Source organism: Narcine bancroftii, chromosome 8, assembly GCF_036971445.1.
Source record: "Narcine bancroftii isolate sNarBan1 chromosome 8, sNarBan1.hap1, whole genome shotgun sequence".
Lineage (NCBI taxonomy): Eukaryota > Metazoa > Chordata > Chondrichthyes > Torpediniformes > Narcinidae > Narcine > Narcine bancroftii.
In genome coordinates, this window is record NC_091476.1 from 161,727,887 (window position 1) to 161,755,088 (window position 27,202).

The window sequence follows — 27,202 nt, forward strand, 5'->3', positions numbered from 1 at the left end:
CAATTGTAAATTGCAACTGGCATTGATATTGCTAATGTTAACATTGACAACATTGATAAATCATAAATAAAATATTCAAAAAAAAAGAGAGGGAGAGGTGGAGAAGATGACCTTCAGGGACCACGGTGGCGAACCAGTGAGGGGGCTCTGCAGCTGAAGGAGCAGTGCATGTGGTGGGCTGCTGGAGATTTGAGGCAAGGAACCTGTGGAAACTGTGGGCTGCTGGAGACCGCTTTTGGGAGACTTGCACCGGATTGCTGGAGACTGGCTTGAACTGGCTGAAGGGGTACCAGCTATTGGAATCAGGATGTGAGGAGGTGCCAAGTGTGCTGGAGGGCCCCTAACCATGTCGGAGGTTCAGATCTGGAGCTCGAGTTGCCAATGGTTTGGACTGGACTCTGTGTGGCTGCGGGGGCTGCTGAAGCACTGGAGGCGAATCTACGGACACTCAGTGATTCTTGGCGGGGGGGGGGAGGGGGCACTCTCTTTTCCTTCTCTTTCTCTGATTGTAAGACTGTAAGAGGCGCTTAGGCAATTCCTTCCAGTGGTGAATCTGTCTGCCTTGAAGCAGGCAAAAAGAATTATCATGTAACATGACATTTTTATTACTATGACAATAAATTGAATCTTGATCTTTAAATATCTATTTAAAATAAACTAATTTCAGCCTTTTATGCAACACGGGGACACAAGCACTTCATCTGGATTTGACTATGTAAAAATATATCTGAGTACCCACACCACAAAGTTTTCATGATTCAGTTTGTCAGGAGTCCAAGGGAGAAACAATAGGACATTCTGGAAAAATAATGAGAAAGAATGCCATCACAATCTGATGATAGATGCATCGATCCTCAGAGAAGATAACCGAATATGGAAATTAAAATTCGACCTGACAAATATGATTTCAGGTTGAATCCAGATTCCATAATCTACAATTTAAAAAGATATGGAAGGTAGCCTCACTAACATTGACAGATTTCAGATTAAGATGAAATGGGAGACAGTTTGTCAGAATTTGCTCCTTATGAAAGCATGCAAAAGAATAACCATCAAGATCTTCAAGGTGTGAATGAAATGAAAGGAATTAAATTAAATTCTGATTTGCTTTTTAGTTAGGATTAATGCTTCCAAGATATTTCTTTTGTCTTGGTCAGGACACCTTGTGATTACTTTAAATTTTTGCTGTAGAGTGAAGGAAAAAATAGGTGAAAAAGGGACATTGACATTTCAACAGCAAGAAAGCCAACAACACAACAAAAACTGCTTTTCAGAGGATTTTGTTTTATGGGTCATATTACGAATAAAAGTACATCGTATGGAGCAGACATAGTTTGGAACAAATCTTCGAAATGCACTAAACCGTTAATATTTATTTGAAAGATTTTATTAGGCACAAGGATTCCATTATATCACACATTCCTACCTTCTGCACCTGTAATTGAGCTGTTGTCTGATCTTGTTCCAGCCTTATTGGACCCAAGTCTGTTAACTTTCGCACAGTTTCTATCACCCAGGTAAGCTCGGAGTCGGTGGCCTGCTCATACTAGCAGAAAGGAGATGCAGCAAAATACATTAAGAAAACAAAGCAGACAAACAGTTATACATACACACACACACACAGAGGTGGATGGAAACAATGCAGAACTGCAATTGGAACACGGGTAGAGCAAGAAAAGAAAATCACACTGAGCAAAATCACTCCAACCCTTAATTAATAATTATTGTTTCTGGCAGCTTCTTAGTTTTATAATATAGTATTTAAGCCCACAGAAGCATTGATAAATTAAAGTTAATCAGTGTGAATGTATTTTATAATTCATAATAATATACAGATTAATGTTGGTTCATTCATTTAAAACTACATTCACCAATTTAAAACTGAAATGTAAACATTTATAACAAAGTTTAGTGTAAACTGACAATGCTTTGGATGGGTTAGGAGAATACATTTATTTTTACTCAAAACTTTTATTAACAAGAAATATTTGAAAGTTGTTTTGACATCACCAAATGGTCTGAAGTTAATTTACAATGAAGGCAAGTGGGAAAGGGTGGAAGGAATATTCAGCTTGTCCAAGAACTTAATCACCTTCAAAGTAACAAATTTGAGGAATATTTTCGTGACTCACCTAGTGTACAGTTTATATTTAGCATGCCACAATTATCTTTAGATTTTTGTTTACAGCCTCATTAATGCATGAAGCAAATTGGTCCATGATCCAACACTTAATTGTGCATGGACATTTTCTGATCAAATTCCTTATTTTTGGCAAGCATTTTACACTGCTATCCAGAGAAATAGTTTTGCCTCAGAACTACACAGTTCACAGTTATTGTCTTTCTCTGCCTTCTCCACCAGGCGGAGATGACTCTACTCTCAAAGAATGGCAGGTAAAAGAAATAGAGGATATCAGCTAGTTAATTATTTTCTTGCAAGGTGCTAAAAATTATATCAGATAAGAGATTATATCCGATACTTTTAATCTCCGCTCTGCTGTAGGACAAATGAATAATTGTGCTGCATTCCATTAAAAAAGCAGCTATTATTTTTATTAATTATTGATACTATAAGATGTGTCAAATACACCATTAAAGTACCAAAAACATTTGGCAATAACATAGTATATTTTATGTTTCTTTAAGTTATTAAGGAAGAGTACCAGAAGGATTAAGGGTGGAGGAAATCATGGCAAAGAAAGCAAAAATCAGAGTTGGATTTAACCCTTTAAGTGTTGAATTTATTCTAAGATAGAAGTTCCATTTATATTTAACATACTTAATCTGAGAATGCCAGTCATGTGAAATACTGCATTTGAACGTGAACAAACGAAATAATGTATTTTCACTTTTTTTTGTGGACATTTTTTTCCTTAAAGGGTTAAACAGAACAATAATTGTGGTGAAGCACACAACACTGCAACTAAAGTATGGGTAAACATCTATAAGAACACAAGAAACAGAAGGAGGAGTCGGTCATTCAGCCCTTGCAACCTGTTTCCCAAATCTTAATGAGATTGTATGGAACCCCAATGGGAAATTATCTACAGGTCTTGTCTCCCTATACAAGGAATTATTTGTAGTAATGCAGCAAAGGTACTTCCTGGGTCATGGGGATTGTCATATGAGGACATTGTAAGCAAACTGAGTTAATACTTTCCTGGGTTTAGAAGAATGGTAAATGATCTTATTGCAGTTTACAAAATTCTTATGGGGCTTAACACAGTTGATGCAGAGATGGAGTTTCCTTCAGCTATCAGTCTCAAAATAAGGGGATTGACATCCAGTACCTTAGAAACTTCTTCACCCAGGCAGGTGAATCCTTGGAATTCAGTGGTTAAGAGAGCTGACTCGACTGAGTAACAAATGCTTAGATTCTGAAGGGATCAAGAAATATGGAGACATTGCAGGAAGATGGTACTGAGGTACTCAGTCAATCAGGAAACACCATCATCTGGGGCATGTTATGTTTTATGTATTATATTCTGCAAATCACCATTGGTTAGCTATCCAGTCAGGAAATAAAATATGAAATAAACTTGGCATTTTTCAACATGCACCATGATTTATCCAGGCTATTGCTGTAATGTTCAGTGAATTTGCACTGAGCACCAAAATGTACATTTCAAAATAATCACATATGCAATTCTTTTTTTGCTGTTACTTTTCCTGGTGAAGGTGATTCTGGTTGCTGCGTATATTAACATTCATGCCATTAAAAATGAGGCATTTAATTAGATTCAAGGAAACAAGAAAGATTGACAGAAAACTGATGCAAAGAAAAAAGGTAAAACGATTGCTGAAAATTGGTTTTAAGAACTCATATTATGCCAATTCAGGAAAAGACTTGCATTACCAATTCTTCAAGACTCGAATAAGATTTCCTGAATGAATTTATTGAAGGAGGAGCTTGAGTAGAACATAGGTGGAAGCCAGCAATATTTATCATCAAGGATATGGAGTGAAGAAGTTAGTTCATGATCCACTGTACACTATACACAGTCCATGAGACATTTCCCTTTGACTACCCATGATAATGCCAGACTGGTTATTATTGACTATGATGCACTACAAAATAAAGAGAGATGATTTTAAATACAATTTCTTCTCTTCCTCAGATCTCTTCCTCAATCCATTTCTGACTGAAGAACAGGTGGCCTGTTTGTTCCCAAGCCATCATCAAAGCCACTGAGAGGAGCAACCAGTGAATAAGAAATAGTCATGTGGTGGCTCAATTTCCAGTCCAGATTTCTGTAGCTCATGGACAACATAGGATATAATGTTACAATAAACATTTTAAATGTATAGTTGTGTTTCAATGTTTTGGTCAATTTCACTTGTGTAGACTTTAGAACATCCAAATACACACTTCAAATGATTACACTAATGAACAAATGTATATTAAATACAACCCACCTGTTGTGACCTCTGAATGGCAGCATCTATCGCTTCGACCTTCTGTGTCACAGAGTCACTGACTGTTTTGTATCGTACATTGGCTTCTGCCACTTGTCGATCCAGAGCCTCTCGTGCTCTCCATGGCACCAACTCCAGTAATGCATTGCTCACTTCATTAATTGTGTCCAGGACCAACCTGTATTCCATTACTTCTTTTTTCAATTCCTGAACATGAATTTTGTTAATTAGTAAAACAAAGCATCATCTGCAACATTTAACTGAACAATTTAGAATAATAGGTACATTTATCAAAGTATAGTTATGCAGAATCATATTCATTTACAAAAGGGAGAATTTGACAATGAGTTTTCCTGATTAACCACTTGGTGAGATAATGAAGAACAAGTGGATAAAAAAAAAAATCAGAATTTCTAAATGCATTACAGGTACTCCCTGACTTACGACCATAATTGGGACTGAAGGATCACAAGTAAATCGGAATTTTGCCCGCTTGCGTGGAGTACCGAAGTCTTGAAGCAAACTTTTTAATTAAATCTTTTTTCATCATAGATTTGACAATAACAACTTGAAGCTTCCTGAATTTGTTGATCAACCTTGGTCAATCTTTCCACATTCTGGTCCATGCTTACCTTGTTAGTTGGCGTCCCGGGGTCTGTAGGCTTGGCAATGCATCTTGATTCCTGTGTGCATGTGTAAGTCTTCAGTTGGCACATTAGCAGTGGGTTTGTGTATTGGAGTTCGGTTGGTGCATGCGTGAGAGTTAAGCGCCCTAACGATATTGAATTTGCACCATAACTGTCGTGCATGCGTCAACCCATCTCCAATATGTGAACACACTGCACATGCACCACCCGAAGAATCGTGCATATGCACAGGAATCAAGGTGGTTGCGCCCAGCCTATGGACCCCGGGATGTCGACCAACAAGGTAAATATGCACATTTTGGCTCTTATATACCCTGTATCCCTGTTGTATATTGTCAAATACAATATAATCTGTGTAAATTTTAAATTAAATAAAAAACATTTTGGTTGTATGTGCGGGTGGATGTAAGTTGCATGATGGGGAGTACCTGAACATCATCTTTTAACAGGAGGTGACTACCCTCTCCGTCACCTTGTTACAGCTGTTTGGGTAACAGAAATTTGCCCTTATAGTATTCATAAATGACTACACAAAAATTTGAGAGATTAAGTAAAATCTACTCTCATGAAATATATGTGGAATGAAAACAAAATTAACAGAAATTTTGTTTTAAACTTGCACTTCTAACAGATGCAGATGACACAGATTCACGTTATGGAAAGCTCCAATATATACCATTATGTAGGAATGGAAACCCCTTCCTCATCCCCATAATGAGGTCGGGGTGGGAGGGGGTGGGAACGACACACCTGTAGAGACAAATGGGTTTTCAATTGGATTGGCAAGTTGATTCTATTGGTGTGCCATGAAGATCAAGATTGGACCCTCTGCTATTTACAACTTACATTGGTGACTGATATGAAAAAGTGGAATTCTTACATATTCAAAATAGTAAATGATACAGTGCCTTTTGGGAAGATTAGTTGTGAGGGGAATATCAAAAGTTCTACAATGGATAGATGAGTGGACATGGCAAAAAATGTGGGGAAAATGCAAGGAAGAACAGACAATAGTTTTCAAATGGTAAGAAATAAGTAAATGTTGGTGCAAAGTGAGCAGGACTCCTGAAATCCAGAAGGTTAATGTGTAGGTTTAGCAAGCAATTCTGGTGACAGTGATACTTTAATATTTATTACAAGGGAACTGGAGATCAATATTCAGTCCTGTATTTATGATGGGCTTTGGATTAAATACTGTGAGCAGTTTGGAGCTTTACATCCAATGAAAGATGTTGACTTGGAACCAGCATATTGATTCTTACAATTGGGTAATTGCCCCATGAATAAAATCTGCACAAGAATGTAGAAAAGAGGTGATATTATTGAAACATTGAAAAGAAACGATGCAGAAATGGTGCTCATGCTGGTCTTTCACATATCAAATTTAAGGTGTTGAACATTTTCAACTGAAGGGCCAAATTTCTTGGCTCAGAGTATTGCAATTCCTGATCGTTATCAGATGGCTAATGATGCTCAGAGATTGATAGTATTCAAGCTTAAGGTCAGCAGATTTTGTACAAATTTTGGAGACGAGATACGAGATGTATAGAGGTTCTTGAGATCTGGAATTCCCATTATTTTACTGAATGGCAAGCAAATTTGAGAGGTCTTTTGACCTATTTCTGGTATTTCTCAAGTCCATGATTACTGTAAAAAAAGATAGATATAGTCTTTTTTTTTAACCTTCCTTTCACAGTTAGCTTCTGATGAACCCCCAGATGTTTGACTGTTCTACTTACCTTCTGTCTCTCATGGAGCTGTGGTATCTGTTCTCCTGTTGGTGATTGAGGTGTGCTTGCAGCAAGCTCAGCTTCCACTGAATCAAGCCAGCTGCCAAGTTCTTCATTGAAGGCTTGGAATTTTGTGGCAAGTTGCAGAACCTGCTCCAAAGTTTTCAGCGCCCTGGAACTAGAAGTGGTAATTTCTGCATAACGGGTCTTTATACCATCCAATTTCTCCTGAATTATGATCACCTCTTCACCTAAGGAAAGAATATTAGTAAACAAAACATTGGGTGGCTATGCTCAAAGAAATAGAACTATCTTAATATTTTATAAAAGTAATTAATTATTTAACAGCATTAAAAGTTACATTGTCAATGCTCTTGATAATGAAATTAGCATGAAGATATACATCAAACTTTCTGAAGCAGTAGTAAATGCCATTCTAAGTGGGCACAGTGAGTAAAGAGCTGACATAAGCCCCTTTCACACTTTGATCTCACTAAATTGGCCATTCAGTGTCCTGGGATAGGAATGGGGGGGTTTGGCTTTTCACACTTGACCACTCCTAACTGGGACACTGAATGCTTTCACACTTGCAAAGAGCTATTCCTAGGGTTAGGATCGTTCAACCTTCTACCGGTGACATCATGACGCATCGAATGATTGTGGACCTAACATAAGGTATTATGATCTAATATTTAAACAAATTAAACATGTCTAATTATAACATAATTAAGCTTTATGTATAGCACAGTATGAGCCTTTCAGCCCCTGTTGTTGTGCTGACCTAGATAAACTTTTATAAGGGACCATGGTTAAGTGCTAGCAATAAATAGCAATAGTGGACAATTTTTAAACAGGTTGGGAAAATTAGTAGCACTTTAGCATACATTTTATATAGCGTGGGAAAGTTGGTACCACTATCACGTACAATTTATAAATACTGTGGGGAGAAAGAGATCTTCCCTCCCAGAATGCCATGTGGCAGAGAAGGGGCTGTATGCCCGCCTGCTTGCATGGAGTATTCATGGATGGGTTTCTCTGCCACATGGCATTCTGGGAAGTCAACCCCCCCCCCATTGCTTTTTCCCATGGACTTTATAAATTGTGCACTATAGCGCTACCAATTTCCCGTGTTTAAAAATTCTCCACAACTGCTATTTATTTCCTCTCTCTCTCTCTCTCTCTCTCTTTCCCTCCTGCTGTGACTTTCCCATGGCAAAGTTTATACCCTCATTTTAATCTTTTCTTCCTTCATGTTCCTGCACTCATGCAAAAACTTTGGTCATTTCAATCCCACAATGCAATTACCCATTTCACACTTGCTTGATTGCAACACCGGCATCTGAAGACGCTTTAAAAGCCGATTGGTAGTTAATTCTTTGGACTACTTGCAAGTATGAAAGGGGCTATATTTTTGTTTTGAATGTTACAGCAAGATTTTTTTAAAAATCACCATCGAGTCATGGAGTTTTCCAGCAGGGAACTAGGTTCTTTAGTACAAATTCTTTATGTCAACAAAATTGTGGACCATGCCCCATGTCAACTAATATGAAACATTGCAAAATGCCAGCAATAAACAGCAGACATGAGTTTGTTTTACATCCTGGACTCCCAGAGCATCATTTAAAAATTGATTTCAGGCCATTGTTTCTAATATGTAATGTAGTGGGTGGCAATGGGGTTAACACTGCCTTTGCTAAGGCATAACTCACTTAGAATAACCAACAGGGATGAATGCATCTGAAAATTAACCAATCCCTAAGTAGCATGCTTTCTCATGTTGCAACATTTCCACTGTATCTGCTTTTTCAGAAATCATCACATTGCTTAGCAAAGTCAGGAAATGCATATTAATGCAGGAAGAACGGGGTGGGGGGGGGGAAATGTTCTCATACAAAACACTACAAATTGATTTAAAAAAAATGCATGCTATCATCTTGAACTAATGTATTTTCTCATCCTGTCCTGAATCATTATGATTGTGTGTCAAAATTATATGTGAATAAATAAGAGCTTTTTGTTGTATTTGTGCATCAGCTATCAATAACAATTCAAGGTAAGAAAATTCCACACCACATGTATTTTTAAAGGTTGATAAGTAGCAAAACAACATTCATTGTTTCCATGGAAATCTTTGACAAGAAGATATTAAATTAAATTTTCAATACATAATTTTTGGAAACAATTCAGAATTAATAAACCAGTATATTCTTGGGTTTCATTGCAATAAATTGACAGGCAGCCACTGATTCAAAAGTAACAAAATGTAGATTTCTTTGTGGAATGGACTTCAAATATCCGTTGCTAACTAACATGGAGAAAAGTGACCTGAAAAATGAAATAAGGATGTATCTGAAACTATTTTTTTTTAAAAAGCCTCTTTGGCAGTTCTGTAACTGTCTTGTATCATATTTGGAAACATTCCTCAAATTAACATTCTATTTTCAAGGATTTCATGAAAAAAGAAGAACTGTAAAATCAAATATGTTTTAGACATGTTTTTATTTCTATAGGTACAAGATGATGAGGTTTTGTCCCATTAAACACTGCAGGATAGCAGTGTCTATCTGTCCACAAGTTATGTCCATAATTTTTAGTAAGTTTCCAACTAACATTTCAACATTAATATTGCACTGCAAAGATCTGAACGGAAGTTAAACAAAAACTAACTTTCGTGCTCAATTTTGCCATTTCTTAGCAGCCGGTTCAAGAGAAAGACTAAAATAGGCTGCTTGCTTGCATTCTTTGATACAAATCTTTGATTAATAACAGAAATTGGATAAAATAGAAATTTATTTCCTACAGACAATTAAAATTTCAGAAATTCCATTCATAATTTGATGGAAAAGGTTGAAATAATAAAAAGCCTTAAAAAAGTTATGATGGGATGTGATTTTATTTTTATTTATAAAACATCATAGCCTTGAAGAACATTAATCCACGTGCTTTTAAAGAGTGCATATTTAGCATTCACTGCTAAGAATATGAAAGGGATTCGTTCTAACTGCAATTCTTAATGCCAGGAACTGGGCAGATGGTGCCTTTATGTACAGATCACAATGGGTGCTGGACTTCAAGTGACCATACAAAGGCAACATAGAATAAATGAATTAAAAGACTTGATTAAAGTTTACATCCTAGAACAAAGTAAAATCCTTTGCCATTTATTGCACAAGTTCAGTATTCAGTAACTACTGGGCCCCATTAAAATATACAGTATGTAGAAGATAGACACTGAAACTCAAGAGTAAATGTTTCAGAACCATTACCTGTGGTTTGTTTAAGAAGGGCCTGCCCATTTCTAACTGCTTGATCTACATTCTTCTTCCGGGATATAATGTCATCATTCAGAGCCTACAAAAAGATCATTGCAGCTGCTTAATAAAAGGATGGTGAAGTTTCTATGGAAACATCATTCCTACTTTCTCATGGCTCTAACACCCAGGGAACTGAAATTGAACTGCAGCCAAAAGAAAGTAAAATTAAAGAGCAGCTGCTTTTACTTTTACTGAAAGTACAGTGAGATGAACAGTTATTCTTTAAACCTTCGCTTAGAATACATTCTTGTATGCCTTCCTCTGCTCTATTACATTATTTTAGGATAAAATTTGTCACGACATAGCTGTTTTGAGTATCAATTATGAATTATTATTTATTAGTCCATACACAAGTTAAATTTAGGCCCTTAAAACCCATAGATGTCATTTAAAATTAAATAATATATTTTGTTCAAAAATCCAGTTAATCTAAAATACTAAACATATGAAGATTAATTTCCCAGCTCTAGCTTTTAAAACATTTTTGCTTCAAACTTATTGAACTATTTTACTGTAAATACCCATGGAATTTTTAATACAACCCTTATTCTGAATGTGTTTAACTCTGTCACCTTGGACGGTAAGTGGGTTTTAGCATGCAACAATCAAAATGACAATACATGAAGAATTAAAGTCACGTTAAGTTCTAAATAACATGATCCTTTTGTTTTAAAAGCACAGATTTATTAAATTTTTGGCTGCAACATGAATCTGATTTAACACTTCACAGCATCTTACTCAACAAAATTTAAGAATGTTACAATGTGCAAAGGCATTGAGAAACCGAACACTCTAAAGAAGGAATAAAACTGAGGGCATAATTCAGAATTGTAAAACAAAAAGGCAATAGCCTTCAAATGTAATGTCACTTAGGGAGGCAAAGAATAAGAAGGCACCCAAGCATCATGGGGAGATCGCCTGGGATAGGATGAGTTGGGGGAGATTTGTAGACTTGAGGAGGAGTGTCAAAGAGAGTTGTGGATTGAAAGATGCAGGGATGCTAATAGCTTTGAAGGACAAACAAGAGGAGTCAGGATTTGCATGACTGTGAGTGACAATATCGGTGGTTGACTGGGTGTAAATTTAATGAAGTCACAGTCCTGCAATCTGTAGTCGGAAGGGCACATGGGTTAGGTGGATTAGTGGATGTGCTTGAATCAAATGACTGGGAATTGGAGGGCTCCAAGCATCAGGCTTGGACAAATAAATTAGAGGTGAAACACGAAAGTCTGCAGATACTGTGATCGTAGTTAAAAAAAAAACACACAGAAATGCTGGAGGAACTCAGCCAGTCTCGCAATGTCCATAAGAGGTAAAGATATATTAGCAAAGAACAGGAAAGTGTCAGAACAAAGAATGGGAGGGGGTGGGTTGTTGGGGGGGGGAGGAGTCCAGACCAGCAGAAGGTGTTAATTGGATATAATTGGAAAGGTGAGAATTGATTTTGCCCCTGTGAAAGGAGACAGAGAGAGAGAGACACACACACACACACACACACACACACACACACACACACACACACTGAGCGAGTGCGTACTGGGGGAAAGACCACAGGGGGGAATAAAGGAGAAGGGGGCATGGTTTAATGGAAACCGGATGTTGACGTTAATGACATCCAGTTGGAGGGGGCCCAGATGGAAGATGAGGTGTTGTTCCTCCAATTTGCGGGTGGTCTCAGTCTAGCAGTGCATGAGACCATGGGTAGACATGTCAGCAAGGGAATGAGATGGGGAAATGAAATGGCTGGCCACTGGGAAATCCATGCTTTTGTGGTGGGTGAAAAGAGCTGAGTTACTCAACAAAGTGATCTCCCAGTCTGCGCTCAGTCCCTCCAATGCAGAGGAGACCACAATGGGAGCACTGGATGCAGTAGATAAGCCCTGCAGATTCACAAGTGATACGTTGCTGAAGGACTATTGAGAGGGAGGATGTGTTGGTACAAGTGGAGTATCTCCTGCAGTCATAGGGATAGGTGCCAAGGATTCGACTAGTAGGGGAGGGAGAAGTGGAGAAGGAGTTATGGAAGAAATCCCTGCAGAAGGTGGAGAGGGGAATATGTGTCTGGTGGTGGGATCACATAGTAGGTGGCAGAAATGGCAGAGGATATGTTGGACACAGAAGCTGATGGGGAGGTAGGTGAGGACAGGAGGAATCCTGGCCTTGTTGCGTCTGGGGGTGGAAGGGACCAGGGCAGATATGCAGGTAATGGAGGATATGTGATGGAAAGCCACGTTGTTTGAAGAAGGAAAATATCTCTGATGTTCTGGCAAGAAAGACCTCATCCTGGGAGCAGACGGAGGAATTGAGGGAAGAGATTAGAATCCTAACAGGGTGTGAAGGGGTGTAGTTGAGGTAGCTGTGGGAATTGGAGGATTTGTAGAAGATGTCTGTCGAGATGTTGTAGAAGACGTCTGCCTATAAATTACCTTGCTCCAAAAGACATTGATTGGGAGGAGAGTGCTGAATGACTGGTGCCTTCAGAACGATACACCAATGTCTCCTGGCAATGTTCTTACATGTACACCAGACTTGGAAAATACCCAAACCCTGCAACCATGATTTACAATTGAAAGTGCCTCCCTTAAATTTACACTCTAGCTTGAACTGATTGAGGAATCATTATAAGTTTTTTTTACTCTGGGAAATTTATTGTTCGATGTGATCAAATTTTAGGCAATTATTTGTATATATTTTTTAAAGAAGCTGACTCTTAATATGTTAGTTTGGAAAAATGTTACTTTAATTGCACCTTTTATACTCCTTGGAGGCAGCTTTGGAACACAAAAATTCATAAAAACTATAAAAGAAACAAAATGAAGAAACTTAAACCATGTTAAGTGAAAATTAATGGAATATAAAATTAGGGAAGCATAGATTAAATTAACAAAATTAATACAACAGATGATAAAGCAAAAAAAAAATGAAATACCAGCTGCTCTTTGTGCTGTTTAAGCAGGATGTCAGATTTGTAATCTTTGATGGTCACCAGACTTAGTCTGTCCTGAACGTCAGCCAGCCAATTCAACACTTCCACCTCCTCCTCTCCAAAGATCTTAGCATTGGCAAGGGCTTGCTGGAGTAGGGCTGCCTTTCGAGTGCACTTGTCCCAAATCTCCCTATACCGAGTCTTGATAGACCTCAGTTTGTCATCTACTATCCCATAGTCTTGGTTTGTACTCAACGTCATGAGAAATTGGCCGACATGGACTACCTGGTGCATGTTCTCCCTTTGGTTTGTGATGTCGTCCTCTAATGCCTGAACCAAGGATAAGATCATAGCATGAAGAAAATGAATTATGAAAACTTCAACAAAGGAAAATGGAACCAATAAATGAATGACAAACATCAAAATAAACTAAAAGTTGCACTTAAAGTGCACCTTCAACATTACAAGTTCAAAAAGGTGTTGCAAAATGGAGGGGAGAATAAATTGGGGATCTCTCTAAATTAGAACATACAGGATCTAGTAGAAAAAAAAATCAGGCTACAAAATGACATATTTGACATGGAAACATTTTTAACTTAAATTAAAACATTCTGCATAAAAATGATGATAGCTTTGTTTGTCAAAAAAAGAATGACTTCAAAGAAAATTCAACAAAGCTTTTAAGCTAAAAGCAAATACAGTAATAAATGAGCTGTCTTGGTGCAAGAAAGCAAACATTTACATTAATATTCCAAAATTTAAAAAAAATCACAGGCCAATATGTTTGGCCAACATATTAAACACAGATTATTTCTAAGTTTCACTGGAGACTTTCAAACATATGTTCTAAACATGAAACAACATGCAAATACTCAACTCACCAGAAACTCATACCTTGATATACAGAATCTTACAAAACCGATTATTGCTTATGCTACGGGGAAAATTTTGAGCTGTGAATTTCTCAATATTCCCAAGGAAGTTGCTTGCTAAAACCAACATGAGGTGTGAAACCATAAATAAGTGATCATTAACAGTTTTTCCTTTTTCCCCCAAAAATGATGCTCATCTCAGCTGGTCACTTCGAATGTGACAAATTAGCACAGCTTTGTTGGAATAATTATTAATTTCATTACATTCTGGAAGTGGATTCCCAATGAACCTAGTTTATCCAATGAATGGATGAGAAATACCAATTAGGAACGGTTGAGTAGCATTTTGTAGAACGTAGCATCAGCTGGAACAAGAATATAATGAACTTTGCTTGAACATAAACATTGGAATAAAGGCCACCTGCATGAAGCAATGAAATATCCTTGTAGGCCTCTATTCAATGGAAATTATACCTAAAAAGAAGAGGTGAAGAAACTAGAAATTAAAAGAAAATTATTGATTATAGCTCAACACTCATCATGAATTGATGTGGGTCGGGTAGACAACTCCACTATAAGTCATAAAGATCTTTTTAAAGATCTATTTTCAGAAATTTTCAGTTGATGCTCTTGTAGTAAAATGGAAAAAAATCCAAATATAAATTTCTTGCAACAGTGCGAAGATGTATATTAAATGCTTTCAAGAAGTTAGCCCACAAAAAAGCCCCAAACAACCTCATAATTTAGAACATGCCATTTATTTACAGCAGATCCAGTTTCAATTGATATGAAATGCTATCACTTACCTTATGATGTGTGATTTGCTGTTGGATTTTAGCAGTTTGAGTTCCTACAGGTTCAGAATTGGCCAATTTCTTTTCTTTACTGGTCAACCAGTCATTCAGGGGCTCTGCTGTTTCATGGAAATTCTTTGCAATAACCAAAATATCCTCCAACTGCTTCTGCCTGTATCAATATGCAAAGCAAGGCATTGTGATGGTCATTATCTGTTTTTAGTAATACAGAATATATTAATGCAAACAGAATCACAGATCAATATAAATTAAATATGCCATTTAATTCATCACAGTTTAGAAAGATCAAATGATGCAGTTTAGGTATCTGAGAAAGATCAATACCAAGTTCCAGCTAAACTAACTAACTAAGCCATGACTACTTAAATCAGGCACCATGTTACATCATCTACTTGACATCAATGGACTCCAAACTAGAGAAAAATGTGATGAGACCAAATCAAATAAAAAGTGTTGTCAATTATAGTTTTTAATGCATAAAGTTGCACAAATTGCATCAGAGTTTGCAAAGTAAAGCTTCAATATCGCCTGCAAGCTGTACATGTTGCCTGAGAGAGAGAGAAAAAAGCTTATGCCAGTGCAAAGGCAGGACAGTTAACTGAATTTTATTATGGAACCATGGGTTCAGAAGATCCCAATAAACTACAAGATCAGGTAAATCATAAACCAGAGAAGCGATAATGTACTTCTAAATCTATCCTATGTTGGCATGACAATCAACATGAAAGTCATCTCTATTCTAAACACAAATACAAAATAGAATAACATGAATGGATCCATGAACCCAAATCGAGCAATTATCATCTTGGGTTGGTATTAAGCTATGCTAAAATCTGTTGACAGTGATCTTCTCTGCAGCTGCACATATACATGTGATACGTGAAGTTATTATAGCACAAATACAATCAAGTTTTTTTTAAACCATGCCAACAGCAATTCTAAAGGCTTTACTCCACCAGCTGCAACAAAATCTGTTTATTAGTTCAAACACAGGGTTTATTTGCAAGGTTCAAAATTTTGCTGATTACAGGTGCAGCATGTGGTAAACCACTGTTATGCTATGATTGGGTGCTGTCAGTAGGACACGCCTCCTGAGACCGATCCTACCCCATAGTCCCTTGCATGCTTCCCATTCCACTCTGCCTTGATCAGTCAATGAGGTTGATGGCAGTTCCAATCTATAGTTAATAAAAGCCTGATAGTTTCATAACTCCAGTCTTTTGTGATTATTGATGGTGCATCTCAGCAAGAGTATCCTTGACAATGATCACTTTTTCTGTTTTCAAATATATGAAATCAATATAATCAATGATATTTACAGATCAAGTTATTGAACATTCTTCTCTGTTGTTCTGTTTGTATAACAACATTTATGAGTTCAGGAACATTGAAACCTTATAAATGGTGTTTTTTCCTCCTATGACATACTAATCTCCACAATAAGAGCAACTTTACATCATAATTTAAGCAACCAGATTATTGGGCTAGGGTTTGCCACAAAATAGTGACATTTTAAAGTTGAACTCCTGGCATTTCTCTGCACAAATGACACCAAGTGGAAAAAAGCAAGAAAGTGAAAAATTTCAAACTTGTTGGGAATCCTTCACTTGCTATTTCCTGACTTTATCTGCTGCTGGACATCTCTCAGAATCCAGAACTAGATCATGAGAGTGTGGCAATTTTCTTGCACTTATAGCAATTTAAAAACTGTCAGATCACATCAAGCGCAAAAACAATGATTCAATCACTTAAAGAGAAAGATTGAGAAAGGTATTGATTTTAAAAAAATGACTTATTATGAAGGTGGTGGCACAGGTGACAGAGACACGTAGCCTCCCAGAATCTTTCTCAATAGCATTATTACAGAGATCCCAAAAAAGGACAGGGACTTACTGAACCCTGCCTCCTATAGGCCCATCATTGAATGTAGATTATAAAATTACAGCAAAAGCGTTGGCCATTTATTAATTGGGTAAGGATGCTCTATCATAAACACCAAGCTAAAATTATTACAAATGGGCAATGTTCCCGCTAGGTAAGTCCAGTAGGCAGGTCTGCCCAACAGTCCCCAATGTTGTTTATATTAGCTTTTGAACTGCTGGCAGAAGTAATCTGTCAGGATCTAGAGATAAAGGGGTTCAAAGTGGGGAAGGAGGAGAACAAAATCAATTTATTCACAGAAGATGCGTTACTATATTTGACTGACCCGGGAGGGTCAGCTGAGAACTACACTGGAAGATTATGGCAAGATCTCTGGGTATAAATCCAGAAAGGGGGAATTACAGACAGTACCAACAAGGGAGTCAATTTAAATGGGTGCAAGAAGGCATTAAATATTTGTGGATAAGGATTTACACTATTTATATAAATTCATTTATCTCCCTTGGCTCCAGAAGACTGAGGAGGACCTTGGTAGATGGGAACCTTGCCCATAACATTGGTGGGCAGTTAATTGCATTAAAATGACAGAGATGCCAAGAGAACGATATCTATTTCAGTCCTTGCCCTTTCTGTTGTCCCAGGGGTTCTTTAAGATGTTGAACAGATGTGTCAGAAGGTTCTTGTGAAATAGTAAAGTGGCTAGAATCTCCATGGAAAAGTTGACTTGGGATATCAGAAATTGCTGGATTTTAAAAAATATTATTTGGCAGTCCAGTCGAGGTTTATCGCCTCACTCTTTGAGGGAGGTGGTACACCCTCCTGGGCATGAATTCGACGAGACGATAGGAGAAAAGATAGCAGGAGAGTTCATATATAAATTGGACACTAAATTGATATCAAAGAAAAACAGATAACCCCATATTAAAACATGTAATTCAGACGTGGCAAAAAAAAATCAATGTATTGGAATAAAGGTGGGGATATCTCCTAAAGCGCCCTTGACCCAGAACAAATTAATACTCATGATTCAGGACAACAAGATCCTGGACACCTGGTGCTGAAAAGGAATCAGGTGTATCGAGGATTGTTATGAGCAAGGGTAGTTATGTCATTTAAATAGCTAAGGATTAAATCTGATTTGTCTAATAAAACTTTCTTCTGTTATCTTCACCTAAGATCTTTCTTAAGGGATAATTTTGGGACCGTCTATGGCCCTGCCTGTGTGTAGTGACATGGAAATTAAAATACATGCAAGTTCATCTCCTTTTCCAAAGTGAGGACCAGAAGCCAGGCTTATACAAGTCGAGAGAAAGTGTGGGAGACAGACTTGGGCACAACAATCCATGAGCGGTGTTTTTAATCTGATGAGTAGCTTTATATCTGAAAACATTTTAATAAAATATTTTAAAGTCTTCAAATTACTTGATTTTCAAATGATTCTTGAAAGTGCAAGGTCACAATGCTGTACACATAATTACCACTGAGGTTTCGGGTGCTTTGGGAGTGGAAGCTGACAAATGCAGACCTACATTAAGTAGGTTAGTGGCAAGTATGGGTGGAGATCTGTTCCTTTAAAATAAATGCAAAAAATATTTTGATCTCAAACTCTGTTCTTGACAAATTCTGACTGGTTGGAATTCTTAATTCTGAAAATGTGAAGAATGTTTCTATAGAGTGTTTAGTAGGCACGTTGGTGCGTCTCAACTTGCATGAAAGTAAAAAGGGTACCTACCTTGCTGCAGCCTTGCTGAGCAAACCATCCCATCTCTTACGCAGATTTTGCAGTTGTTTCTGGATCTTATCCTTTTCTTCTGTTTCTGCAGACTCTGCAATCCTCTCTCCTTCTGCCTTAATAATTTCTACTGTCGATTTGCGATCATCCAGTAATCTTTGCAGGAGCTGAAGGGAAAACAAAAATAATTACACAAATGTCAATAGCTTCCAAGTGTTTGAGATTTTAATTTATTTTCATTTTTTTCACAAAACAATACTGTTGTTTAACCCTTAATACTAAAAAGCAATGTCTGTGGTTCATTGTCCATTCAGAAATCTGATGGCGGAGGGGAAGAAGCTGTTTTTGTATAGTTGCGTGTTCATCTTCAGGCTCCTGTACCTTCTTCCTGATAGTAGCAGTGAGAAAATGGCATGGGCTAGGTGGTGAGGTCCTTGATGAAGGCTGCTTTTTTAAGACACTGCCTCTTGTAAGATGTCCTTGATGAAGACTAATGTCCATGATGGTGCTGATGGCTGTAGCCTTTTCATGTCTTGTGCATTGGCACCTCTGTACCAGACAGTGATACAACCAGTCAGAATGCATTCCATGGTACATCTGTTGAAATTTGCAAGTCTTTGGTGACATACCAAATCTCCTCGAACTCCTAATGAAATATAGTCTTTACTGTTGACCCCTCGATGATGACTGGCTCATGTTCTCCTGATTCCTCCTCCTGGTTTACATTCAGTTCTTTAGTTTTGTTAACATTGAGTGCAAGGTTATTGATGTGACACCACTCAACTAGCTAATCTGTACGCTTCCTCTTTGCCAACACCTGTGGTGTCAATTGCAAATTTGTAGATGGCATTTGAATTGTGCCAAGCCACACAGTTCATAGGTGTACAGAGAGTAGAGCAATGGGTAAGCATGCATCCTTGTGGTGCGCCTGTGTTAATTATCAGTGAGAAGGAGACACTGTTATCGATTTGCCTTGACTGTGGTCTTCCAATGAGGAAGTCAAGATCCAGTTGCAGCTGACCAGGATAATGGTGTTGAAAGCTGTGCTATAATTGATCAAAAACAGTCTGATGTAAGGGCTGTTGTTGTCCAGGTGGTCCAGAGCTCAGTGGAGAGCCAGTGAGGTTGCATGTGCAGTGGAATGGTTGTGCCGGTACGCAAATTGCAGTGGGTCCATGCAGAGTCGGTGTCAGAACTTCTAATTGGGTGGCATAGGGTAACCGGGGTGGGGGGGGGGCACAAGCTGACATTACTCAGATGGGCGGGGGGGGTTGCGGAGCAGGTGCCATACCTGCTGTGAACCACTGCCGTATGCCGCCACCAAACTTCACCCTCCCTCCGACGCCACAGACAAATGTGTATGGAATGCAACCACGTGATGTTAGTGATGTGGGTAGATAGGGGGGGGCACCAAATAACTAATTTGGTGGGGAGGCATGGCCGCAAATGCCCCCCCCCATGATTCCGAGCCTGGTTTCATACCTTTACTTAGGTAAGAGTTAGTTCTGGCCATGACCAACTTCTCAAAGCATTTAATTACAGTAGATGTGGGTGCTACTGGGGAATAATAATTGAGGCAGCTCACTCTGCTATTCATGGGCACTGAATGATTGATGCCCTTTTGAAGCAGGTGGAAATCTCCAATTGTAGCAGTGAGAGATTGAAAATGTTGGAACACACCAGTTAGCTGGCAAACAAAGATTTTCAGTACCCTGCTAGATACGCTATCACAGCCAGATGCCTTGTGAGGGTTTACCCTCATAAAGAATGTTCTGACGTTGGCCTCTGAGAGAGATATCACAGGATTGCTAGCTCTCCATGGATTCTCATTGGTGCAGTTGAATTTTCCTTTTTTAAAGTGAGGATAAAAGGCATTAAAGCTCATCAGAGAATGAAGCATTACAGCCTTTTATGATGTTAGGCTTCACCTTATGGGATGTAATTGTTCACATGTTGGCGAGTATCTGATTCTGTCTCTAGCTTCACTCAGAATGGCCTCTTTGCTGTTAAGGTAGCCTCCTGTAGGTTGTACCTGGCCTTCTCATAGAAATCTGGACCCTTGGTCTTAAATGCCATCGACCTAGTGGTGAATTCTTTGATTCATCCATAGTTTCTCATTGGGGTACACGTGGACACACTCTCAATCACACAAGTCCTGATGAAGTCGGTGACAGCCGTAGCACATTCATTTAAATTTGAAGATGAAACCTTGAATATGGTTGAGGCCACCGATTAAAAGCTTTTCTACAGGTACTTTTCAAACTCCCTCGACTGTACTTTCACCATCTTATGGAAATACATAATTCCTAATATTTTTCTGCACCACCTTGATCAAACTATAACATCCACCTTTGCAACATTGAATACTTGAATGTTTTGATCTACCACACTACCCTCTTCACAATCTGCTGCATGACTTCCCCCACCTCACCATCTTATCAACCTGTTCAAACTTTAACATAATTTTCCACCTTGCCTTGATACTAATAACCTGAAGCCAACCCTCATTTTAAATTTTCTGACCAATCTCCCAATGATTTTCTGTCTCAACATCTCTGCCGATTATGACGCAAGAAACTCCAGGAATTTATTTCTTATGATTGACACCCCAGATTGACATTTTCCTCTCCAGCAGCACTCTGTCCATCCAGTGGCCTAGACCCATATTTAGTTAATTTCTTCAAAGCGATTGACAGTGGCCTTGCATGTTCCTGATTTCTGCAATGACACAGCCTGGGAAAAAAACATTTGCTGGCCTGATGATTTTGAGCAGAGGGAAATGAAAAAAAATTCAAACATCTGTTTCCTGAGCTTCAAGTTACATATAAGGAATAGGAAAGACATTTTAATGGAATTTAAGTGAAAACAATGCCTCTGCGAAAAAAAAAAAGAGAACTACATTAATCAGGACAAGGCCTTTTAAGATGGGAAACTGGCATTGAAATGGGTATAGTTTTTTTTTCCGGAAAACCAAAGTGAAGCAGAGATTGCAGCTTGGAATAGGTCCAATGGCCAGCCATTTGCTCATCTCTGCAAATGGAACAACTGTCTCTTTGTAGGTCACTCTTTGAAAATTAAAACAAGGTACTTTGTAAGTTTGCCTCATGTTCTAAGTTCTACCCTTTTAGTGTACATCTATAAAATAAAGACTCCGAGGGCAAGTCGTGAAAACATTTCACATCTAACACGGAACGGATAACAGCAAATACCTTCTGCTCCTGGATTTGTGCCTTCACCACTTTATATTCCGCTGAAGGAGGTTTCTGATTGGCAATTAGCTCTTCAGTGTCTGTAAGCCAACTCAGCAAAGGTTCTAAAGCATCCTGGAATTTTCCACGATGCAACAGCGCTTCTTGTAACTGTGATATACGTTCTGCCACCTGGGGGAAAAAAATTATACATGGTATTAACGTTTCTAGTCTTGATTGATGGAAGGGCATTGAGTGATGTAATTGGATAATTATGGCTGGATCAGAATGTGTCTGGGCCACAAAATTGCTCTGAAAATCTTTGGCAGATGGCAGAACCCTGTCCTGTGATTTGTCATCCATCAAAACTGCCAAAGATTTAAATATTTTTGTCATTCACTGGTTTTTTTTTTAAAAGATTATCTGAGTGAACAGCAGGATCTAGATAAATTGAAAGAGTGGGCAAGAAATGGCAGATGGAATTTAACTCGGACAAATGCACGATAGTGAATATTTGGGCCCAGGGAATAGCATATGGGATACAGGTACATAGTTCCATAAAAGTGGCAACACAAGAAAAAAGGGCAGTGGAGACAGGGCATGTCAGTCAGATCATGGAACTGGAATTGTACAAACCATTGACGTGACCACATTTGGAGTATAATGCACAGATGAAAAGAGTGCAGAAAAGATTCACAAGAAGGTTACTGGGACTGGCAGGCCTGAATAATATGGAGAGAGAAGCTGAGTGGAAATCTTAGAGGTTTATGGTCAAGAGGGGTACAGCTTAATCCCATTGTAGGGGAATCCAAAGCAAGAGTGCTTAGACTTAAGGTGAGAAAGGAAAGATTTAAAAGACTCAAGGGGTAAGTTTTTCCATATAAGAGGATGTGAGTACATGGACCATGTGGGAAAGCCAGGTACAATTCTCATGGTATGGTTAAGGTGGGGGTGGCACATTTGGTGTACCGGTTAGAGCGATGGCTTTACACCGGCAGTGACTGGGACTTGGCTTCGAATCCTGCGCTGTATATAAGGAGTTTGTACATTCTCCCCGTACTGGGGGTGTAGGTTAAGTGAGCAGAAATTGAGCAGCTTGGACTCGTGGGCTGAAACAGCCTGTTCCATGCTTTATGTCTAAATAAATTTAAAAGATATTTGATAGATACATGGATAGGAAAGGTTTAGAGCAGGGGTGTCAAACTCAAATTCACGGAGGGCCAAAATTAAAAACTTGGACTAAGTCGAGGGCCGAACTAAATATTTATTGAAAATTTTCAACAACATCTGCATGTTTTCTCTTCTTTCAACATATGTAATGTTAAACTTTTTCTTATTAAAATAAATGTTTAATAATAGTTTTGGATAAACTCTTTCATTGTCATTGGCCCATTTCCTTTAGCGTCTGAAACCGTGCACATGACGAGTCAATGAGGGATGATTAATGCAGTGGTCTTCAAACTTTTTCTTTCCACCCACAGACCACCTTAAGCAATCCCTTACTAATCACAGAGCACCAATGGCACAGGGACGCGAGTGGAAAGAAAAAGGTTGAGAACTGTTGTATTGTGGTAACTCCACATCTGATTTGGTTAATTGTTAGGCAAGTGGTCAGAGAAGGACCCCCCCCACCCCAAGAAAGGCTTAAATCACAGGAACAAACTAAGCTTCCATCTCACTGCTCCCAATCTTACACAAAGTCCTGATGTGGAATGTGGGGTTGCAGCTCCACGTTCACCTGAGTTCAGGTGCTGTCTGTGTGGAGTTTGTACGCTCTCCCCTTGTCTTGGACCAACAGGTCGGTCGCCTGACGAAGGCACCCGAACCCCCCGTTGAATCGCCGGCGTCAGGGGCGGTGGAGGAATTGGCTGAGAAGAGCGTGTTGCTCCCACCCCCCTCCCATGGTTGGAGAGGGATTAAACTGCGATCTCACGGCGCCGGGCTCGTCTCCAACAAAAGGAGCGGGAGGCAGGGTCCGCCGCGCACGGAGCGAGGGGGAAGGCATCGCCAACAAGACGTTCGGTCCGGCGTCGCCGCTGAAGCGCAGACCCAGCGAGGATGGTCCCCAACTCCAGCTGCGTCTGTGTGTCCGGGAGCCGGCCGGGCTGAGTGCGGCGCTCCGATCCCCGGGATTCGGGACTCTGAAATCCCTCCACACCTCCGGCGTCTTCATTTTCACCTTCAGTGTGCATTGGCTATACTGGCGCGGCGGCCAGCGGGCCAACTCTAATATATATTTAATATGATCTTGCGGGCCAAATATAATTATATCGCGGGCCAAATTTGGCCCACGGGCCAGAGTTTGACATGTGTGGTTTAGAGGGATATGGGCTGAACACAGGCAAATGAAAGAAATGCGGACAACTTGTTTGGCATGTAGAAGTTGGAACGCAAGGCTTGTTTCTGTGCTGAATATTTCTATGGTTCCATAACAGACATGTTATCAATAAAAATCTGTCAACCATCAAAGAGGTACAATTAAAACAAATAATAAAAAAATTACAGCTGAACTCATTTTGCCATTCTTCTCTGGATCCCTATTTTTGATATTCAAATGAAAGTGCTTGCAGATTGTCAGGCAGGGGTAACCTGGGATAGGATTCATAAGAAGATTCACCACTAAGCGATGGGGAACATCTGCAAGGTCCCAATCCATTGTGGGACTTCATGCACAACTCAGTGGCAGTTGGGAGATCTGACTGGCTGGCTCTTCCATGAGCAAAGGGTGATGTAAAGGTAAAAGGTTCCATTATTACCACGTAATACTACATTTAGAATGTAACATACATTAAATTATTTAACTTTTGTCTACTGCAAGGCTGACAGGGAGTCGCCATTTTTTCCAGCGCCCCTCACAGAAACCTACAGCACCTTTGGACCTAGGCAGTCTCCCCTTCAAGTACTGATCTGTCCTGTGCCTGCTTAGCTTCTGAGATCAGACAATCCCAGGAGTATTCACACTATTAGGTGTTGAAAGGGTTGCCAGCAGATTCTTAGCTAATAAGAATTTTAGCATTAACAGTTCAAAAGCATTTTAAAAATCTCAAGTGTTGTTGGGGAAATTTTTGACCATTTGGAAATTCTACATACAAATTTTAAGGAATCATCTAAGTTCCTTTAATTGTGCATACCTGTTCCCAATATATAGAGGCTACTAAAATATTTTCAATTACTTTTTCTTTCCACACCACCACTCCTACAAAAAACTTATGTTTCACAAACAAAAAAGAAAAACAGACCTTTTTGTTGAGTGTGTTCCATCTGGTATTAGTTTCATCCAGTTCATGTTCAAGTCCTTGTGTATTAGCATTCTTTGCAGCACTCTGAATAAGACCCTGGCCCACTGCATTGGCCTGCTGAAGTTTGTATTGTATAGGATCCACCTGAACCTTTTGGAATGTCTGAAATAAAAGAATGAAAAACAATATTGCTCACAAAAGATTACAAAGAAATATTATCCACTTAAATTTCCTCAAGGGATAAAGGATTTATGGTGTGAATTGAAGACAATACAAAATTATTATTACTTGGACACAAAAATCCCTTGGAAAACAGGGCAGATTGAAATCAAGCTCAAGGGTTTATAAAGGAAGAACAGTTTGAATGTTATTTTAAAACTTTCTTTTACAATCTTTTATCCAAGAGAAAGAGCAAATCAAAGATGTGGAAGAAAAGCTATCTCCAGGGTTCTAAAAACACAGGAACTTGGATCACATTACAATCTAGATAGACAAAAACTAATTTCTCAATATTATTAGCTAGTAATAGTTAAAAGGACCCCATGGAATGTGAGAACCTATATATGATGATCAAATATACATTAAAAAACTCTAAAACCCTCAGCCATTTCCTCAAATTATAAATGATGCTGTTCTCGTCTTAGCGTGGACATGTTAGGGAGCATGTGAATTGTGTATAGTCTGTTGATGCTTCCTATTATCATCTTTTTATTGGGCCTTCTGTATTGACAATCTTGCTGCAGAACTTCCCTCCTCTAAAATTCATCCATCTTCATTGCCACCCTTTCATTTATCTTCTTGATTACCTGTTGCACCTGCAAATCATGCACAAATACTAAGTCCCTCTGCATAGCATGTTGCAATCTTTCACTATTTAAATAACCATCTGATCTTTTTCTCCTTCCAAAGTGGGTGGCATTGCATTTATAGACAATAGGAGCTGGAGTAGGCCCTTCGGCCCATCGAGCCAGCACCGCCATTTTACAGATCATGGCTGATCACTACCATCAGTACCCCTTTCCAGCCTTATCCCCATGACCCTTAACTCCTTTTTACCGACATTGTACTCCAACTGTCCACTCACTTAAGCTCTTTACACCTCTAAGCAGATTCTCTGCACAATTTGCTTTTCCACTCAGTTTAGTGTCATCAAATGGGATGTTTTCTTTTGTATTTAGAAAACTTTCTGATGGAGAAGACGGTGGATTCAGATGCAACGTCTACTTTTCAGAGACATTTAAACAGACATACCAATAGGTAAGGCATTGAAGAATATGGACCCACTGTGAAAATGGAATTAGTGTACATGGGCTAAAATATTTGCATGGATATGGTGAGCTCAAGGGCTGGTTTCTGTGTTGTAAAATTCTATAACCAATGTGATTTTGAAATATATTGTTGATTCTTGATCGTTGTTGAGTTTAAAACCAGAAACTCCTTTCTCAATTACACCAGGGTAATGGCAGTGACCACCATCATTGTTTTAGGGGCAATTTGGAATACTTATTAGGTTTAAGGTACAAGGTATTTGGTATGGGCTAAGTAGGCCCATAATTCTTTAGTTAACTCCTAACTGATGAGTGCCTCTCCATCGCACATAAAGTGTGAAAATACGAAGAAACTCCCTCTGTCCTGGACAAAGCAATCCGTTTCATCATCTTCTCATTCACAATATTTGCCAACCACTACCAGTGTCCAGTGACTTTCACATTTATCATCAATTGGCAGCAATCTGCCGAAGGTTCTCTTACTATGTGCAAGACTAGTTCAAACAATGAGGACAATGCATGGGGATAAAATCCTTAAGTTGCAAACCATCTTGCTGTTCCATCATTGTTGCTGAGAAAATATGCTGAACTCTCTGGCCTTGTGGAAGCATCTTCGTCAAAGGACTGCAGCAATTAGAGCAGGCAGTATATCACTACTTTCTCAATCAATGAAGAGTCATGTTAACCTTACTTACTACAAATCTCTGGTGGAAAAATACAAAAAGGTTTTGAAATAAAATACCAGAACTATTTTAACAATCAAATTCATATCTACTTGCATTGCATATCAAAATAACAAACTGATTCTGAGCCTGACTTGTAATCTGATATTTTCATTTGTATGCTTCTGAGCTACTGAATAAACAATCTTTTTACAATATGAATCTAAATATTTCAGAATGTCTGACATAATCAGTGATTGCCAATCGTATATTTGTTTTCTCATATTGTATCTTTAGCTGTTACAGCACTGAAATTTTCAGTGTGATTCTCCAGTCATACAGCACAGTACCAGGCTCTTCAACCCACTATGTCCATGCTGTTCAAGAAGCACTCATCTACCCTAATCTTATTGAGTCCAGTTTTCTCTGCCTTAGTAATTCAGGTGCTTGTCCAGAAACACACTGTGAAACACCGACCTTCAGGAGCTTTCAAGGCAGTGCAATCCGATCGC

General features: G+C 38.7%; 1 protein-coding gene across 15 annotated transcripts in view; it reads right to left on the reverse strand.

Moving 5' to 3' along the window:
• macf1a (microtubule actin crosslinking factor 1a) overlaps nucleotides 1-27,202 on the reverse strand; it is a 535,539-nt gene that overhangs the window by 74,245 nt on the left and 434,092 nt on the right. For all 15 annotated transcript variants that reach the window (XM_069895733.1, XM_069895734.1, XM_069895729.1 and 12 more), the window contains 9 exons: nucleotides 24,761-24,922; nucleotides 21,543-21,713; nucleotides 18,334-18,500; nucleotides 14,712-14,871; nucleotides 13,037-13,363; nucleotides 10,060-10,144; nucleotides 6,803-7,044; nucleotides 4,417-4,623; nucleotides 1,427-1,546 (listed from right to left, as the gene is read on the reverse strand). In XM_069895733.1, the coding sequence (XP_069751834.1) occupies nucleotides 1,427-1,546; nucleotides 4,417-4,623; nucleotides 6,803-7,044; nucleotides 10,060-10,144; nucleotides 13,037-13,363; nucleotides 14,712-14,871; nucleotides 18,334-18,500; nucleotides 21,543-21,713; nucleotides 24,761-24,922 (1,641 nt within the window). The remainder of the gene's footprint in view (nucleotides 1-1,426; nucleotides 1,547-4,416; nucleotides 4,624-6,802; nucleotides 7,045-10,059; nucleotides 10,145-13,036; nucleotides 13,364-14,711; nucleotides 14,872-18,333; nucleotides 18,501-21,542; nucleotides 21,714-24,760; nucleotides 24,923-27,202) is intronic.